The 21,301-nt window shown below is 44.1% G+C and overlaps 1 protein-coding gene across 2 annotated transcripts in view; it reads right to left on the bottom strand.

Annotated features, from left to right (window-relative positions):
* The window catches only part of CREBBP (CREB binding lysine acetyltransferase), a 1,382,831-nt gene that overhangs the window by 809,588 nt on the left and 551,942 nt on the right, over window positions 1-21,301 (bottom strand). The window contains exon 13 of one of the 2 annotated variants that reach the window (XM_085628465.1): window positions 9,991-10,182. The exons of the other annotated variant lie outside the window; for it this stretch is intronic. Within the exon in view, the coding sequence (XP_085484591.1) occupies window positions 9,991-10,182 (192 nt within the window). The remainder of the gene's footprint in view (window positions 1-9,990; window positions 10,183-21,301) is intronic. 2 annotated transcript variants of the gene reach the window in all.

The following is a 21,301-nucleotide window of genomic DNA, read 5'->3' as shown; positions in this document are numbered from 1 at the left end:
GGTGGAAGATTTAGATAACCAAACTCTGACTTAAGGAGCCAGATCGCGAGGTTCAGTTGTTTGGGCTCTGGGTGTTTGATTTCTCCATGGCTCTGTGTGAGGAGATTGGGAGTTAAATGTAATTTTTGGTGTGGTACCAGAGTGATTTCCAACAGGCTTGTAAACCAGGGTTGACATGCCCATGTTGGAGCCACTAGTATTAGCATGTGTAATGTTTGTCAGAGTTTCTGAACCACTGATGGAATGAGTGGGAGAGGCTGAAGAGCGTAGGCAAATATCCCTGACCAGTTCATCCATAGATCATTGCCTTTGGACAACGGGTGTGGATACCTGGAGGTAAAGCTTTGGCATTTTGTGTTTTCGGGTTTTGCGAACAGGTCTATGTGAGGTACTCCGAAGGCTTGGCAGTATGGGTGGAGAACTTGAGAGTGAAGTTCCCACTCGTGTATTTGATATCTTTGCCTGCTGAGGAGATCTGCAATATGATGGTTTACTCCTGGGAGGTATTACACTAGGAGATAAATGTTGTGGTGAATCACCCACCTCCAGATGTCTTGGGCTAAGTGGGACAGTTGGAGAGTGTGTGTCCCCCCTGATTCTGTAAGTAATACATAGCTGTCATGTTGTCGTTTCCGACTAGTGCAGCTTTGCCAGACAGATGACCTTGAAAGGCTTTAAGCACTAGAAAGATTGCCATGAGCTCTAAATGACTGATGTGAAGCAACCTTTGCTGTGGGCATCACAGCCCTTGCACTGTGTGTTGTTGAAGATGAGCTCCCCATCCAGTGAGAGATGCGTCCGCTGTTGACACTGTCTGTGGAACCGGGTCTATGAACGGCCGTCCTTTTGACCAGTTGTGTGTGTTCCACCACTGCAAAGAGATAAGTACGGCGGCTTACCTTGAAAGGCTTTAAGCACGAGAAAGATTGCCATGAGCTCTAAATGACTGATGTGAAGCAACCTTTGCTGTGGGCATCACAGCCCTTGCACTGTGTGTTGTTGAAGATGAGCTCCCCATCCAGTGAGAGATGCGTCCGCTGTTGACACTGTCTGTGGAACCGGGTCTATGAACGGCCGTCCTTTTGACCAGTTTTGTGTGTTCCACCACTGCAAAGAGATAAGTACGGCGGCTTACCAACACTAGATCGATTAATAGACCATGTGACTGGTTCCACTGACTGGCTAAACATTTCTGAAGTGGACGCATGTGTAACCTGGCATGGGAGACTATCATGATGCAAAATGTCATAATTCCCAGCAGTTGCATAAACACTTGAGCCGGAAGTGATTGAGTGGCATGAAATTTGAGAATGAGCGCTTGAATGTTTTGAATTCTGGTTGCATTGGGAAACGCGAGAGCCCTTTGAGTATCCAGAGTAGCTCCTAGGTAATCCTGAACTTTGTGTGGCTGAAGATGTGATTTCAACACATTGACTGAAAACCCTGGATGGTGTGGCAGCTGAATTGTGTCGCAAGTGTGCTTGCGACATTGATGATATATGCTGGCTTTGATGAGCCAGTCATCCAGATAGAAAAAGACGTGTATGCTTTGTCTTCTGAGATGTGCAGCTACTACCGCCAGACATATTGTGAAGACTCTGGGGGGCGTGGTGACTCCGAATGGAAGCAACTTGAATTGGTAATAATGACCTGCTACCACAAACCTGAGAAACTTGCGGTGAGCCGGTTGGATTGGAATATGTAAGTAGGCGTCCTTTAAATCTAGAGTAGAAAGAAAGTCGCCCTTTTGCAAAAGAGGTAGTACCTGTTGCAGTGTTACCATGTGGAAGTGGTGTGACTGTATGTAAAGATTTAGTTCTCTGAGATCCAATATGGGTCTGAGAGAGCCGACTTTTTGGGGAATTTGGAAGTAAAAGGAATAGACGCTTGACCCGTGATATTGTGGTGGTACGGGCTCTATGGCTTGTTTTAGTAGTAGGGATTGTACCTTCTGTTTAAGAAGCTCTAGATGATCCGGTAAAAGTCTGTGCGACTTTGGGGGAATGTTTGGAGGAGTGTTGATGAACTCCAGGCAGTAACCAGAATGGATAATTTGGAGAACCTACTTGTCTGTTATTGATTGCCTCTTTGGTAGAAATTGTGACAGTCGTCCCCCCACAGGTGTTAAATGGTCGGGGGGGAACTATGAGCAAGTCACTGCTTTGTATTGGAGGGTGAGGTACGTGTATTGGAACCTCTGTCTCTACCCTTGCCTTTCTTTCCTCAGTAATTGTCTTGAAAGAAACCCTCGGAATCTGAGGGTTGGTTATTACCCTTATAGGTGGACGCAGTGTCGGAGGAAGCATTCTTGGACCCTGCTCGATAAAAGGAGCGACAAAATAATACATCGTTGTTGTATTGTCCGTCTGAACAAGCAAAGCTGTCAACCTGATGGAAGGAAAGAACGCCTTGAGAGCCAAATGCACCGCTCTGAGCTCCAGCATGTTTATGTGGTATAGCTGTTCTCTTTCTGACCACATTCCTTGTATCTGTAGGGAACCCATGTGAGCACCCCATCCCTGAAGGGACGTGTTCGTCACCAGAGTCTGCTTGGGAAGTTCCTCGTGAAAAGGGACTCCTATCAGAAGATGAGGCCATCGCATACACCATCTGATGGAGAGCCGGACAGATAGAGGCAGGGTAACAGAGTCCTCCCAGCGATTGAAGATTTGAGACCATTGATCCTCCAGAGTCTTCTGCAGAGGTCTCATGTGAAGTCTGGCGTTTGGGACTAGAAAAATGCACAAGGCCATCGAACCCAGTAGAGATGAAACCTGCCTGGCCGTGGGATGAGGTATCTTCAGGAGGATCTGACACTCGTGGAGAATGGATGATAGTCTCTCCTCCAAAGGATACGCTCTTGCGTGTACTGTATCCAGCGTTGCGCCCGGGTAATGGATTCTCTGAGTTGGATTGAGGATGGATTTTTTTAAATTGACGTGCAGACCTAACTGATGCAGTAGCTAAATGCAGTAAGCAAGGTGTTTCTGCAGAAGAGTTGGAGACACACTCTTGAGAAGCCAATCGTCTAGGTAAGGGTAGACGAAGATTTGTTTCCTCCTTAAGAACGCAGGTACTACTGCCATGCACTTCGAGAAAGTGCGAGGGGCTGACTTTAGACCGAAAAGGCAGGACCGTGAACTGGAAGTGGTCTGATTGAATCTGAAATCTTAGAAACTTCTGATGCCTTCGAGAGATTGGGATGTGGAAATAGGCATCTTGAAGATGTATAGAGCACATCCAATCCCCTTGATGTAGGAGCAGGATTATTTGATGCAACGCCAGCATTCTGAACCCCTCTCTCAAAATAAACTTGTTGAGAAGCCTGAGATCAAGTATAGGCCTAAACTCCTTGCTTGGACCTTTCTTTGGGACCAAGAAGTATCGGGAATAGATTCCCTGTCGACGTTGATGCCAAGGGACCTCCTTGATGGCCTCCTTTAGGAGTAGAGCGGAAACCTCTTCTCTCAGAAGATTTATGCAATGGATGACAGTTTTTCGAGGAGGAATAGAAGGTGGAGGGGACTTGAACCTGATGGAGTACCCATTCCGCACAATATTGAACACCCACTTGTCTAGTGTGATTTTGGTCCACTCTTCCAAATAACAACGGATACTTTCTCCCCCGAGATGATGCTGCCCCCGCCTGGTTCTTCCGTGCTGCTGATACGATGACCGAGTCAAGAGGAGGGTCAGCTCGCAGAAAGAGTGGGTCCTGCTCAGGAGCCTTATACTTCTTGGTGATCCACGACGGAGCTGCTCCCGCCGACGCTGGAGTCAAGAATTTCTGAAGAGCAGGCTCTAGCAGACCGGGACCAGGGGCAGCAGAGACCTAGATGAAGACCTATGATGAAGGGCCTCGAAGATGACCGATGTGGAAGGGACAGAGACAGGTATCTCGATATTAAGTTTGGCAGCCCCTCTACAAAAGACCTTATTGAAGGTCACAATGTCATCAATAAGCGACACTCTACTCGGTGATGAAGAAGAGAGTTGGAGAGTAGTCTGCTTTTGAAGGTCTGGAGTCTGAGGACCACAAAGAAGATCTGTGGCTTCGCCTTCTAGTAGAGCGGTGGCGAGTTCTTGAAGACTGACTCCTAGGAGATCTTGATCTACACCTTCTCGAAGTTGGCGACCTTTGAGGTGTGGCACGCCACTCATGTCCCACAGACGAATGAACGGATTGTATGATCGGAGACCTGGACCTGCTAGGCGTATGATCTGGCCTGGAAATTCTCAGAATCTTCCACTCTCTTATGCTCCCCAGCCATCTCGGAGAGATGTTAGTTGGAGGAGCTGCAGCCATTGGCGAGGTTTCAGGAGTGACTTGCACAATCCAGAGATCCAGGGAAGAAGAAACACTCCTGGAGGTTACCACCTGGACATCCTGCAGCGTCGATTTGTCCCTCGACGTCGCCCTAGATCTCTTGGAAGGAGGGGACCTGTGACTGGACTGCGACTTCCTCTACGTCTATCTCCTCGACGTCGATCTGGACCACGATGTTCTCCGCGGTGACCGTCTAGGCCCAGAAGTCGATCGGCGTGGTCTCGACGTCGACCTCCTCAGTGACGGAAGCTTCGACGTCGACCTTCTCGATGACGGATGCTTCGATGTATACCTTCACGGTGACGGATGCTTCGACCTTCTCGGTAGCAGATGCTTCGACGTCGACCTTCCCGGTGATAAATGCTTCGAAGCAGAGTGCTTCGGCGGCGACTTCCTCGAAGGCAACGTCGACCTCCTCGACGGCGATCGACTGCTATGACGCTCAGTTGGAGAATTACTGCGTCTTACCGGCATCGAGCTCCTCGGTGCCCGCTAGACGTCGATGCTTGTGACACTCGACATCGAGCAACTGCCTCCCACCGTCGTAGGCGAGCCAGAACTGGACCGCCTACGAGATAGTGTCGACGTCGGCCTTTGATGAGCCTTCGTACCTGAAGTCGTTCACTTCTCCGGCGAATGGTGCCTCGACATCAACTTCGACGCTGAAGGGAGCACAAGGGTACTTCAGACGCCGATCTGTCCCCTGAAGGTGTATGGGACCGGTGTTTCCTCTTCTCACCCTTGTCTTTGCACTCCAACCTTTTTTGAGAGGAGGGCTTCTTCGAGAGACGTTCTTCTCGGCCACCTGCTGACTCCTTACCTCTCTCCTGCATAGCATGCAGTTTGATTTTCTCCCTTTCTCTAAGGTTTCTTCTAGAAACATTTTTGCAGTGGTAGCACTCCTCTGGTCTGTGTGATGAAGGTAGACAAGCAATACAGACCGAGTGCAGGTCTGATTTACCCATCTTTTGTCCAGAGGCCGGGCACTTATATAAGGCTGGCATTTTGACAGGAAAGAATTGACCAAATTCAGAAAAACAGCAAGATTTAGTACCCCAAGTACTGAAGACTTCGAGTGAAAATTCAATAATTCACTCGAGACCAACAATTAGTGAGAAAAACCCATAAATGACTAGCTCAATGCTCCAGGATTCTCACAGAAGGAGCCGGAAAAAAACTGACCTGTCACCTGTGGGGAATGATGGGAGCCTGGAGGTTCCTGGAGGGCTTAAAGGCACAACGCCAGTTTTTTCCAACTGTTTCTATATGCAGCCTCTCTAGGCTAATCTGACTCTATGATCTTGCCTTTTTACCTTTGAAAATGAAGGCTATGATTTCAAAGAAATCTGAGAGCAGTTTTCTTCTCGATATCATGAAAATGTGATGGTGTATGTTTCTGTGTTTCAAATGTAAACAAATTTACAATGCAATTTTGGGCATATTTGAGCCTAGTAATAAGTTTTTTAGGCTGTTTATATATATATATTCACTGAAAAAACCATAGGTTTCACACATGTTATAGTTAGCTGGACATTTCACTCGTAAAAAACCATTGAAATTCCCCCGTTATAGTTAGTTCAGCTAACTATAACTCGCGCGATCCACTGCTGATGACGTCACATATTACATCCCTCATGACATGGTCAGTGACATCACTCATGACATCACTGATGACATCTCCAATGACTATAACGGGGGAATTTCAATGGTTTTGTACGAGTGAAAAGTCCAGCTAACTAGAACGCCCCTGAAACCTATGGTTTTTTCAGTGAATTTCTAAGGTTTTTTAAATGCTAATTGCCAACAATACACTGCCTGAAACCTATGGTTTTTTTCTGTGAATTTCAAAGGTTTTTTAAATGCTAATTTCTAACTATGTGACATCATCAGCAGTGGATTGCGGTCGCGCGAGTTATAGTTAGCTGAACTAACTATAACGGGGGAATTTCAATGGTTTTTTACGAGTGAAATGTCCAGCTAACTATAACGTGTGTGAAACCTAGGGTTTTTTCAGTTAATTTGCAAGCTTTTTAAAATGCTAATTCCTAAGTGTGAAACCTATATTTTCCATAAACTTATAAACAGTTTTTATTTTTTAAGTTTTTCACGGTGCGCGCACTGTTTCCGTGTGCGCATGCGTGCATGCTCCGTGTGCGCATGCGTGCTCCGTGCGTGCTCAGTGTGCGCATGTGTGTGTGCTCCGTGCGTGCTCCGTGCGTGCTCCGTGCGCGCACGGCAAGTCATGTGATTACGAAACAACACTTTTCATTGATTCAAAGTAGTTTCAGTTCCAGAATCTTCCAACACCACACCCACTCCCCTCATTAATACTTCTTATTTCCTTGGAGAAGAAGCTGAACAGCTTTTCCTGCACCTGAAAATGGCAGAACAGGAGACTTCTTCAGGGAGTGAGGAGGAGACATTTGTGCCCCCAAGGCAGAGGAAACAAAAGGACTCATTTATTTGGCAATTTTTTACTTTTCCAGAGGGTCAGAAGAAGGTGAATGCTCCTAAAGTCACCTGCACTGTTTGTGGATTGGTCTTATCTAGAGGAGACCCTAAAAAAAAAATACTCCTTTAGTGTTTACTCCATGATAAGGCACTTTAAAGCAGTGCATCCTGTGGCTTGTGCTCGGGCTGCAAGAGACAACCATCCAGCAGCTCAGCCGAGCACATCATCTGCAGCAGCAGCTCAGCCGAGCACATCATCTGCAGCCACAGCTTCACCTGCTTCTAGACCTCTGGATATGCACCCTCTGTTCACGAAGGTGCATATACGGTGCAATGTGTGCAATGCTGTTCTCTGTTATGGTGAGAGCAGCATTAACCTAATAGAGAACAAGATACAGCAGCACACATGCTCCACCCCCTAATTTTTCTCCCTTTTTTTTTTTTTGTTCCTGGTGAACAGTTTTTCATTTTTTCTTGCTGCATTTTTTTTTTTTTGCTGCTCGACAAAAAACAGTTCTTTTCAGAACTCACTTCACTTCTCCAAGAAGAGCTATATTCCTAAAATACTGTGTTGTAATTTTTTTAATGAATTTTGTGCCACCGTGCGCCAACGCCGCGATATTTTGAAAAAAAATAAAATGTTTTTTCACCCTTCGGGGTCCTTCAGGGACCCCTTGACAAAGGCTAGGGGGTCAGGCACTCTCTACCCTGCCCCCTTTTCACATTCTCCACCTTTCTTTTTCACTGCGACACAGAAAATGGCGTCCGACACTTCCTGATTTCGACCGATTCGAATGTTGACTGACATCTAACCACCAATCAGAATTACGCTGGCGAACGGCACCGTGCGCGCACTGTGCGCGCATATAGATATTTATGTACTTTTAACTGCAATTTTCTCAGGAACTACTGAACAGACTGACACCATATATGCAAAAGGCACATGCCTGGCCTGAGGACTACCTCTTTGCCAAATTTCAAGTGATTCTGTTCAGCCGTTCGGGCTGTACCTTCGACTAAAGGTCCTATGGGAAAATGCATGGGGAAAACGCGTTTTGGGACCCCCCTTTCTTCTTGGCCCCCGCTTGACGAATCACCCCAAGACTTTCAGGGTAGGAGCTGAGCGGAGCGCCCCATTAGTTTTGAAAATTTCGCGAGGATTCGTCAACCGAAACTAATTGGCAGGAAACAGACATTGGTCTTGAAATGGAATATGGGATTTGCAAATGTGCATCTATTGTTTAAAGAAAAGGCCTGCCAAAAATACAATGCCTTACCTCAAGGATATTTCTTGTAACAAAATCACCGCGCACGCTGCCTTCTACAAATGTGTATTTAAAACACTGAAATGTCTGCTGCCAGAACACAAAAAGAAATAACTTTATTGGTCACGGTTGTGTTGAGAATTAGAATTAAATTACGTTGCAACACACGTGGGCAGTATTTAAATACATTTGAAGCATTTGAACACTTTCAGGTTGACAAAGGCCGCAAGGACAGCCGAAACGCATTCCTGTTATTTTATGCGCTGCCAGTAATTAAATTACATTTTCAATGAATTTGAGTGCAGGCTATCTTTCAAAACGGCGAGAAGTGTTTTCGCCAGTAGATAGTTATAGTTAGGACCCAGTTTCCATAGGAAATCTGAAAAGTCTATTTATGTGGCAATCAATACAATGAAGAGATATCGCTCCTGACATAGAGGCCTACTACTGGGAGGAACACCTAACCCCAGTAAATGAATAGATTCATGAACCAGGAGATCAACGCACCTACAGATGAGAGGGAAACTATGGCTGGATGCACCTGGCCATACTATCTATACGGTGGTAGAGGCACAGGGAGGATTCTCCCGGCTACCCAGGCTACGATAGCAGCATGGGGGAGAGCAAGGAAGGCAATGAGGTGGGACCGGAAACGTACTAAACAGACACCCCTATGGCACTGCACCTGGTTAACAGAAATGCGGAAGTTGAGAGGCTTTGGAGGCTGGGACGACATATGTATCTCCACCATGGGTGACATTATGGACAAAGGTAAACTTAAAAGTTTCCATGCCCTCCAAAAGGACTTCGTATTGCAGACTTCCCAGTCCCTCAAATACGCCCAAATTAGACACACATGGCAAGCAGAGTCCGTCAACGATTCCCCACTGCTGGACTATGCACCATTGGGAGGGTAGACTGCTCCAGGAACATATTCTCACCAAGGATGTATAACTTACATATCAGACCCTTAACAGTAATGCACCAGACAGACTGGGCAAGTAACGCGCCACCTGGGAGGGGAACCTGGGCACACTCGAAACCATAGATTGGGACGCACCCTAGAGAGGTAGCAATGAAATCACGCCTTCGCCTTATTCAATACAAAATACTACACAGAGTCCATTATGACCAAGCCAGACTACACAAAATAGGACATGCAAGTGAACCCACCAGTCAGATGTGGACAGGGTGGGTGGGGGGGGGGGGGGGGGGGGGGGTGTTATGGATACTTTTACCACATCATTTGGGAGTGCACCAAAATACAGGTTTATTGAGGGAAGATATTACAAGAACGGAATACTGTCCTGGAAGTCGTTATAGCCTCAAACCCTAAATTTATACTGCTGGGAATTACAGGCGATGGGGACCTGGGTCGATCGCAGTTACTCTTTACTGCACTAGCGCTGGTGCTGGCGAAGAGGGAAGTGGCGAGGACTTGGGGAGCCAGCGACGTACCCCTACTCTGAGAATGGAGAGCTGGGATGGATATGTGGATGGCAGCACAAAGGGTCACCTATAAGGTGAGAGGGTGCCCGAAGAAATTCAACAGGGTATGGGACCAATGGGAGTAAATACGATGGTTTTGAGGTCACAGTGGGGGAGGACTAATGGGATCCCAAAGGGATGTTCCTCTTGGGCTCAATTTCTCACAAGAGACCCCTAGTACCCAAGAGGGAGGGAATCCCCATGGAAATGCGATACAATTCGGTGTGCTTTCTGAAGACGACTTCTCAAATGCCCCAACACGGATGAACCGATGTGCAGTCTAACGTATGGTTTACTAATGTAAGACACCGCATTACTGTACCTGATTGTTATGGTTGTGTTTGTTTTAAAAAATATAATAAAACTTTTTTTTTTTTTTTTGTAAACATAGCTCTGCAAGTAAACTGGATAAATAAAAAACAAGGCATATGGTATTTTTCAAAAGATTAACCAACATACCTGGGCAACAGTGGTCTGAGGTACTGTTGGACCAATGCCTACACTGTTCACAGTCATGGCCCCACTGGTTGCTGGTGGAAACTGATTATGTGTAAGGAACTGATTTTGGACCGGTGTCTGGCCCATTAGGTTGGTAGAATGAGTTCCCATCAAACTTTGCGGTTGAGACATACGTGAAGGCGACATTGCCATCTGCAGTTAGGGATAGGAGGAGGGTAAATGACAGAACAAATGAATAAATATTTTCATAAATGTTTCTCATTTTAAAATGTATAAAACACAGACTCCAATATGATCATATTAAAGTGCTACAAAAAATGTGTTTCCTCATGGAGCTTGGTACTATTGTGAGTAACTGTTCCTAGCAGCAGCCACGTCAGTACCATTGTGCTGTAGGACCAAAGAGCTGGTTCCACATAAACAGCAAGACGAGACCCAGGTAGAAAACCTTAAGGACTACCTCTTGGAGCTGGATGTCTCTGATCACTGCAAGGAAGAATATCAGGAAGAGCTTGCAGGAAGCTGGCTCTGTATGAACTTATGGTACTCACCTATAAACTGTGGTTCTCCAGTATTGGTGTATTTCATAGATTCACATGCTTGAATATTCCCCGTCGTCGAAGTCCCACGGTAATTAATATATATATATATATATATATATATATATATATATATATATATATATATATATATATATATATATATAAATAATCTACTGGCGGTCGCCAGTAGATAGTTATAGTTAGGATCGTGTTTCCATAGGAAATCCGCAACATTCTATTTTGAATAACTTTGGCGCCGATTGACGAATCCTCGCGAAATTTTCAACATAGGTGGGGCGCTCCGCTCCTTCCCTGAAAGTCTCGGGGGGGATTCGTCAAGCGGGGGCTGAGAAAAGGGGGGGGCCCCAAAACGCATTTTCTCCATGCATTTTTCCATAGGACCTTTAGTCCAAGCTACAGCCCGAACGGCTGAACAGAATTACTTGAAATTTGGCAGAGAGGTAGTCCTCAGGTCAGGGATGTGCCTTTTGCAGGTCTGGTGTAAATCTGTTCAGTATTTCCTGAGAATATAGCATTTAAATCAATATATCTATAGGCGCGCTCCGAGCACGTACGGTAAGCTTACCGTACGCGCACGCTGCCGTGCGCGAGCTTAATTCTGATTGGTGGTTACATGACTGTAAACTATCAAATCGGTCGAAATCAGGAAGTGTCGGCCGCCATTTTGTGTGTCTCACACTGATAAAAGTGGAGAACGTGAAAAGGGGGCAACAAAGAGAGTTGCAGACACACTAGCGTTTGTCAGGGGGTCCAAGAAGGACCCAAAAGTATGAAAAATACATTTTATATATTTTTTTTTTTTTAAATCGCGGGGTGCGCGTACGGTAAGCTTACCGTACGCGCACGGCAGAAAAAAATCATTAAAAAAAAATAGAATTACAAATCGTGGGTGCTCGGTGCGTGCGCGCACGGTGAAAAACCTGAAAAAAATATATATTAATAAATACATATCTTAGCATTTAAAAAGCCGTACAAATTCACTGAAAAAACCATAGGTTTCACACACGTTATAGTTAGGAATTAGCATTTAAAAAACCTTGCAAATTCACTTAAAAAACCATAGGTTTCACACATGTTATAGTTAGCTGGACATTTCCCTCGTAAAAAAACCAATGAAATTCCCCCGTTATAGTTAGTGCAGGCAACTATAACTCACGCGACCGCAATCCTCTGCTGATGACGTCAGATATTACATCAAAGATTACATATGTGTCTTTCTGAAAAAAAAATATTTGTAATATATGTATAGCTAAAGATTAATGGAAGAAGACATGGGTAAATAGGTGTCTAAATACAGTGATGTAATATCTGACGTCATCAGCAGAGGATTGCGGTCGCGTGAGTTATAGTTGCCTGCACTAACTATAACGGGGGAATTTCATTGGTTTTTTTACGAGGGAAATGTCCAGCTAACTAGAACATGTGTGAAACCTATGGTTTTTTGTGTGTGTATATATATATATATATATATATATATATATATATATATATATATATATATATATATATATATATACACATACATACATACACTCCAGACTGTCAATCGGTAATCGAACCCTTTCACAGAAGACAGCACTGACGGGGGAGAGTTCCGATAGTATATTTATTTCGGGAACTCTGGGCGCACAAGGCACGTTTCGTCAAGTCGCCTTTCTCGATGTTTTAGCACGAAACGCCAGTATCGCCATTACTTTAAATTCATTCTCAGCGCTAGCAAAGTGCAACCAACACAGTGAAAGGACTAATCCAGCAGATCCCCACAATCTGAGTGCCGGAATTCCGCCATCTTTGAATATCCAAAGAATATCGAATCACCGTGAAAAAATACATATATAATGTATAAAATCCTGATAACAACGTAATATGTAAGGAAATACTTTCATCATTACAATTCATGATTGTTATAACCCATAATTGAGCCCTAAATGAGCATAACTTCAATTGCAAAAATAAGCATAGCGCAATGTTAAATCATTCAAAATTCATATGGCGATAGGCAGCAGCCACTTGATGTATAATCATACATAACGCAACATTCAAATTAGTACAGTGTTCATGGTAATTCAATAGATGAATACATACAAGAATCATTCTCCTAATACAGACTTCAAATAATGTATATACAAGGACGAAAATGTATATGCATAATTGACTCATTAATCCCCCCGATGCACAGCCAATTCCTCACTGCTGTTTAGACCTTGCGGATTCTTACTCTGTAGATCAATAATATAACGTGACTCAAGACGTCTAAGTCTTTGAATCCGGTCCCCCCCCCCCCTTGGGTTAATGGGTACATGATCTAAACAGAAGTATGTCACTAAATCTCTGTCACGTTTATGACATTGATTAAAATGTCGCGCAACAGGATAAGACTCATCTACATTTGAAATTGACCGCAAATGTTCGAGAATCCGAATCTTGGCGGGATGTATGGTACTTCCAATATATCGGAGTCCACACGGACATGTCAGACACTATACCGTATATGGAGTGGTACAGGTGAGAAAATTTCGTTATTTTCTTAGGTACTGTAAGGCCTGGGATACTATATGACAAGACTTTTTACTTCTTACATGCCTTGCATTTACCACAAGGATAAAATCCATTGGGTACCCCAAACGGTGATTTTAAATCCACAATATTTTGATAGCTGTGGATCAAGGTATCCCGAAGAGATCTTGCTTTCTTTAATGTGACCAAAGGGTTAGGAGGTAAATCTCTTCCTATAACGGTATCTGATGGGACAGTCGGCCAGTTCTTTTTCAGAATACGTTTGAGATGACCCGCATCTTTAGAGAATGTGGTAATCATCCTAAATTTTCCTTTATTGTCCTCTTCCCTGAGCTTACTGTGATCACTCAAGAGGTCTCTTCTGTTCATACATTTGACCTTATTCATAGCTTTAATCAGTACTTCCTCACTGTAGCTTCTCTGTCTGAAACGATGCATACTTTCATGAGCTGATAGTTCAAAATCAAGATCTCTGGTATTATTTCTCCTTATGCGTAATAGTTCGCCATAGGGGATACTATCAATCAATTTTTTGGGAGGACTACTTGAAGAGTGTAAGATGGCATTACCTGCGGTAGGTTTACGATACAATTTAGTGTGCAGTTTGCCTTCTACTATAAATACACTGAGATCTAGATAATGCACTGTTTCTGTGCTGACTTCCCCTGTGAATTTCAAGTTGACATTATTGGCATTCAGAATTTCTATATACTCTAATGCTTGTTCAGGAGAGCCCTTGAAAATACCAAAGAAGTCATCGATATATCGATGCCATACCACAATTCTGTCTGTCCAAATCTTATTGGGTTCGGCCCAGGCCACCTGCTCCTCTCACCAGCCCACGAAAAGATTTGCGTAGCTGGGGGCGAAGCAGGTGCCCATCGCCGCCCCATAGACCTGTCTGTATAGCTGTTTCTGATAAATGTATTATGAGTCAAGCAAAAATCAATGAACTCAATAATCATGGCATTATGATCAATAAAACATAATGGGCGATTGGCTAGGAAAAAATGTACTGCTCTCAACCTATCAGTATGAGCTATTCAAGTATAAAGACTGGCAATATCCAGTACCATCAGACAAAATCCTTCTTCCCATTTCACTTTTTTAATGTGCACAAGAAAATCTTTTGTATCCCTCAGATACAATTTCAATTGTACCACCTGTTGGAATAAAAAGTGATCTATGTATATGGATAAATGTTCAGTTAAACTGTCCATTGATGCCACAATGAGCCTTCCAGGAGGGTTTGTTATGTCCTTGTGAACCTTTGGTAAATAATAAAAGGTCGGAGTCGTTGGATTCAAACATCTAAAAAATAGATGTTCTTCCACGTCCAATAGATTCTTCCTATACCATGTAGATATCATAAGATGGTAATCAGTGACACCCCGATTGTAAGTTTCACATTGGTTTTTTCATAATAGGAAATGTCAGTCAGTTGACGACAGACTTCCTGATGATATTGCTCTTGGGTAAGTAGAACAAAATTCCCTCCTTTGTCCGAAGGTTTACAAATCAACGTACCATCCTTGCACAGTTTTTCTAATGCCAATTGTTGTTTTTTAGATAAATTGTTGTTACCCCTACGATATTTTCCTTCGCTCCGAAGGCGTATCAAGTCCTTCATAACCAGATCTGAAAATATATCCACCGCATCCGTGGGCATTTGTGGAAGAAAACAGACGTGGGTTTGAATGGACTATGACAACCTAACTGTGGGATATCAAGATCAGCCAATAGTTGTGTTTGGCTAATGGTTGTTTCACCAGCCTCCACATTCACTTCTAGCATGCTGTCCATAGTTCGTAGTATCCCAAGGTCCATGCCTGTTAAATCTCCAACAGGATTTTCTGTTCCACCAATGACTATGGATTTACTCTTATTCGCAACTGGTTTTAACTTGAAATATTTGTGTAATTTCAACTTGCGAATAAACTTAAACAAGTCAATTCTAGTTTGTGCGAATTCCATTTTACATTGGGGGCAAAAAGAAAGTCCTAGTTTCAAAACCGTTTTTCAGTTTCTGCTAAGATCTTGGGTGTCAAATTGATGATTGTTCGATTATTTTCATCTACCTCCGCTTGTTGAAGCTATTCTTGCTGCGGGTTACCAGCGGTGAGTGATCGTTTCTTACAGCCCCCGCCCCCCCGCCTAGTCTTCCTCTTCCTCTTGCCGAGGATTCCGGGGGTTTGCCCTTGCCCCACTTTTGTTGTGGTTTGTGGATCAATTTGAACTCTTCGTGAAAAGGGGTGGCCTCAACATCATGGCCTCTCTCTATGTATTCACTTGATGTCTCACCTCCTGTGATGTCTGATTCAGTGGTATCACGAGAGTCTGTTGGTAACTGTGTCGGTTTCTTCTTTAGCTCCTTTCTTGAATCACCATATTTTTGGGCAAAGGTCAATACTCGTCCAAATTTCTCTTCTTTGCGTTTTTCAATTTTTTGTTCATAGATTTTTAATTGTTTTTTCATTGATTCTCTTTTCTCTTCCACCTTTGTTTGATCTAGTTCTATTAGTAAGTCACCCTCCAATTCCTTGATTGTTACCAATGCTTTATCCCGATCACTCCATGAAAATGGTGGGAGGCCACCTCGTTACAGAACTATATAGAGGTTAATCGAGTGCCACGAGGCCTACGTATTTACACTGTTCCCGCATATGAAAATCCCGACCCTCGCTTATTGGACGAGTGGGCAGAACATACGGCCCAGTCCTGTAAGGGAATGCTGGCCATACTCGTGAGATTTGCATGGAGTGATTGGGATAAAGCATTGGTAACAATCAAGGAATTGGAGGATGACTTACTAAAAGAACTAGATCAAACAAAGGTGGAAGAGAAAAGAGAATCAATGAAAAAACGATTCAAAATTTATGAACAAAAAATTTAAAACTCAAAGAAGAGAAATTTGAACGCGATGAACGCGATTACAATCTTGGACGAGTATTGACCTTTGCCCAAAAATATGATAATTCAAGAAAGGAGCTAAAGAAGAAACCGACACAGTTACCAACAGACTCTCGTGATACCACTGAATCAGACATCACAGGAGGTGAGACATCAAGTGAAGACACAGAGGCCATGATGTTGAGGCCACCCCTTTTCACAAAGAGTTCAAATTGATCAGCACACAACAACAAAAGGGGGACAAGGGCAAACCCCCGGAATCCTCGGCAAGAGGAATACGAGGCGGGGGGCAAGGTCCGTAAGAAACGGTCACTCACCGCCGGTAACCCGCAGCAAGAAGAGCTTCAACAAGCGGAGGTAGATGAAAATAATCTAACAATCATCAATTTGACACCCAAGATCTTAACAGAAACTGAAAAATCGGTTTTGAAACTAGGACTTTCTTTTTGCCCCCAACGTAAAATGGAATTCGCACAAACTAGAATTGACTTGTTTAAGTTTATTCGCAAGTTGAAATTACACAAATATTTCAAGTTAAAACCAGTTGCGAATAAGAGTAAATCCATAGTCATTGGTGGAACAGAATATCCTGTTGGAGATTTAACAGGCATGGACCTTGGGATACTACGAACTATGGACAGCATGCTAGAAGTGAATGTGGAGGCTGGTGAAACAACCATTAGCCAAACACAACTATTGGCTGATCTTGATATCCCACAGATAGGTGGACATAGTCCATTCAAACCCACGTCTGTTTTTCTTCCACAAATGCCCACGGATGCGGTGGATATATTTTCAGATCTGGTTATGAAGGACTTGATACGCCTTCGGAGCGAAGGAAAATATCGTAGGGGTAACAACAATCTCTAAAAAACAACAATTGGCATTAGAAAAACTGTGCAAAGATGGTACGTTGATTTGTAAACATTTGGACAAAGGAGGGAATACTGTTCTACTTACCCAAGAGCAATATCATCAGGAAGTCTGTCGTCAACTAACTGACATTTCCTATTATGAAAAAACCAATGTGAAACTTTACAATCAGGGTGTCACTGATTACCATCTTATGATATCTACATGGTATAGGAAGAATCTATTGGACGTGGAAGAACATTTATTTTTGAGATGTTTGAATCCAACGATTCCAACCTTTTATTATTTACCAAAGGTTCACAAGGACATAAACCCTCCTGGAAGGCCCATTGTGGCATCAATGGGCAGTTTAACTGAACATCTGTCCAAATACATAGATCACTTTTTATTCCAACAGGTGGTACAATTGAAATCGTATCTGAGGGATACAAAAGATTTTCTTGTGCACATTGAAAAAGTGAAATGGGAAGAAGGATTTTGTCTGATGGTACTGGATATTGCCAGTCTTTATACTTGCATAGCTCATACTGATGGGTTGAGAGCAGTACATTTTTTCCTAGCCAATCGCCCATTATGTTTTATTGATCATAATGCCATGATTATTGAGTTCATTGATTATTGCTTGACTCATAATACATTTATTTATCAGAAACAGCTATACAGACAGGTCTCTGGGATGGCGATGGGCACCTGCTTCGCCCCCAGCTACACAAATCTTTTCGTGGGCTGGTGGGAGGAGCAGGTGGCCTGGGCCGAACCCAATAAGATTTGGACAGACAGAATTGTGGTATGGCATCGATATATCGATGACCTCTTTGTTATTTTCAAGGGCTCTCCTGAAAAAGCATTCGAGTATATAGAAATTCTGAATGCCAATAATGTCAACTTGAAATTCACAGGGGAAGTCAGCACAGAAACAGTGCATTATCTAGATCTCAGTGTATTTATAGTAGATGGCAAACTGCACACTAAATTGTATCGTAAACCTACCGCAGGTAATGCCATCTTACACTCTTCAAGTAGTCCTCCCAAAAAATTGATTGATAGTATCCCCTATGGCGAACTATCACGCATAAGGAGAAATAATACCAGAGATCTTGATTTTGAACTATCAGCTCATGAAAGCATGCATCGTTTCAGACAGCAGGCTACAGTGAGGAAGTACTGATTAAAGCTATGAATAAGGTCAAATGTATGAACAGAAGAGACCTCTTGAGTGATCATAGTAAGCTCAGGGAAGAGGACAATAAAGGAAAATTTAGGATGATTACCACATTCTCTAAAGATGCGGGTCATCTCAAACGTATTCTGAAAAAGAACTGGCAGAGTCTCCCATCAGATACCGTTATAGGAAGAGATTTACCTCCTAACCCTTTGGTCACATTCAAGAAAGCAAGATCTCTTCGGGATACCTTGGTCCACAGCTATCAAAATATTGTGGATTTAAAATCACCTTTTGGGGTACCCAATGGATTTTATCCTTGTGGTAAATGCAAGGCATGTAAGAGAAGTAAAAGGGTCTTGTCATATAGTATCCCAGGCCTTACAGTACCTAAGAAAATAACGAAGTTTCTCACCTGTACCACTCCATAGACGGTATACTGTCTGACATGTCCGTGTGGACTCCGATATATTGGAAGTAACATACATCCCGCCAAGATTCGGATTCTCGAACATTTGCGGGCAATTTCAAATGTAGATGAGTCTTATCCTGTTGCGCGACATTTTAATCAATGTCATAAACGTGACAGAGATTTATTGACATACTTCTGTTTAGATCATGTACCCATTAACCCAAGGGGGGGGGACAGGATTCAAAGACTTAGACGTCTTGAGTCACGATATATTATTGATCTACAGAGTAAGAATACGCAAGGTCTAAACAGCAGTGAGGAATTGGCTGTGCATCTGGGGGATTAATGAGTCAATTATGCATATACATTTTCGTCCTTGTATATACATTATTTGAAGTCTGTATTAGGAGAATGATTCTTGTATGTATTAATCTATTGAATTACCATGAACACTGTACTAATTTGAATGTTGCGTTATATATGATTATACATCAAGTGGCTGCTGCCTATCGCCATATGAATTTTGAATGATTTAACATTGCGCTATGCTTATTTTTGCAATTGAAGTTATGCCCATTTAGGGCTCAATTATGGGTTATAACAATCATGAATTGTAATGATGAAAGTATTTCCTTACATAGTACGTTATCAGGATTTTATACATGATATATGTATTTTTTCACGGTGATTCGATATTCTTTGGATATTCAAAGATGGCGGAATTCCGGCACTCAGATTGTGGGGATCTGCTGGATTAGTCCTTTCACTGTGTTGGTTGCACTTTGCTAGCGCTGAGAATGAATTTAAAGTAATGGCGATACCGGCGTTTCGTGCTAAAACATCGAGAAAGGCGACCTGCCGAAACGCGTCTGTTGTGCGCCCAGAGTTCCCGAAATAAATATACTATCGGAACTCTCCCCCGTGAGTGCTGTCTTCTGTGAAAGGGTACGATTACCGATTGACAGTCTGGAGCGGATATTGAAGGCGGGAGCACCCCCGCCGAAACAAGCACCGTTCCATGTGTGCGCTGGGTTGGTGCAACTATATCTTAATCTTGAAACAACTTATAAAGTTCCAGTGTGCGGGTGTCCTTTGTATATTATATACTTTTTGAAAACACCGAACCGCCGCATCCCCGCAATTCCGCCCCGCCAACTCTGTTCTGGACTGTGACTGCACGGGTGGATTTGACGCGATACAGTCATTTCCAGGGGCCCAACACGGGAGTGCATGCGGAGGGATGAGGATTACGGTAACCAGCTCGACAGCCACATCAATTACCAAGGAGGCGTGGTGAGCAAGCAGGGCCCAACCCACTGGGGAAGTACCTACGCTAGAGGACCTGCGCTGATTGGACTCGAAGACGTGAGTCCTGACACACCCCCCACGTCAGACTGTCACCGATGCCTCAACCAATCGTAGTGGGGCTTTGGGTGTTTAAACTGTGGCTGTGAACTGCACTTGCACTGTTTGGCGGCATCTGAGGAAGTCAGCAATTGACGAAACGCATCATGCCATGGCCGAAATAAAAGCTTGTTACCTGTGATCCGTGAGTGCTTCAGCTTCTTTCTGAGGAGTATGGTTTCGTGTTTAGATGCGGTCACAAGCATCGAGGAGTACCCATCCCACAAGACAGTTCGGTGGTTGTGTGGCAACTGTTGGTAACTTCAAAAACTTTTTGAAAACACCGAACCGCCGCATCCCCGCAATTCCGCCCCGCCAACTCTGTTCTGGACTGTGACTGCACGGGTGGATTTGACGCGATACAGTCATTTCCAGGGGCCCAACACGGGAGTGCATGCGGAGGGATGAGGATTACGGTAACCAGCTCGACAGCCACATCAATTACCAAGGAGGCGTGGTGAGCAAGCAGGGCCCAACCCACTGGGGAAGTACCTACGCTAGAGGACCTGCGCTGATTGGACTCGAAGACCTGAGTCCTGACACACCCCCCACGTCAGACTGTCACCGATGCCTCAACCAATCGTAGTGGGGCTTTGGGTGTTTAAACTGTGGCTGTGAACTGCACTTGCACTGTTTGGCGGCATCTAAGGAAGTCAGCAATTGACGAAACGTGTCATGCCATGGCCGAAATAAAAGCTTGTTACCTGTGATCCGTGAGTGCTTCAGCTTCTTTCTGAGGAGTATGGTTTCGTGTTTAGATGCGGTCACAAGCATCGAGGAGTACCCATCCCACAAGACAGTTCGGTGGTTGTGTGGCAACTGTTGGTAACTTCAAAAACTTTTTGAAAACACCGAACCGCCGCATCCCCGCAATTCCGCCCCGCCAACTCTGTTCTGGACTGTGACTGCACGGGTGGATTTGACGCGATACAGTCATTTCCAGGGGCCCAACACGGGAGTGCATGCGGAGGGATGAGGATTACGGTAACCAGCTCGACAGCCACATCAATTACCAAGGAGGCGTGGTGAGCAAGCAGGGCCCAACCCACTGGGGAAGTACCTACGCTAGAGGACCTGCGCTGATTGGACTCGAAGACCTGAGTCCTGACACACCCCCCACGTCAGACTGTCACCGATGCCTCAACCAATCGTAGTGGGGCTTTGGGTGTTTAAACTGTGGCTGTGAACTGCACTTGCACTGTTTGGCGGCATCTGAGGAAGTCAGCAATTGACGAAACGCGTCATGCCATGGCCGAAATAAAAGCTTGTTACCTGTGATCCGTGAGTGCTTCAGCTTCTTTCTGAGGAGTATGGTTTCGTGTTTAGATGCGGTCACAAGCATCGAGGAGTACCCATCCCACAAGACAGTTCGGTGGTTGTGTGGCAACTGTTGGTAACTTCAAAAACTTTTTGAAAACACCGAACCGCCGCATCCCCGCAATTCCGCCCCGCCAACTCTGTTCTGGACTG

Source organism: Triturus cristatus, chromosome 10 (genome assembly GCF_964204655.1).
Source record: "Triturus cristatus chromosome 10, aTriCri1.1, whole genome shotgun sequence".
Lineage (NCBI taxonomy): Eukaryota > Metazoa > Chordata > Amphibia > Caudata > Salamandridae > Triturus > Triturus cristatus.
The sequence above is the reverse complement of the archived record's forward strand: the minus strand, read 5'-3'. Positions and strand labels throughout refer to the sequence as shown.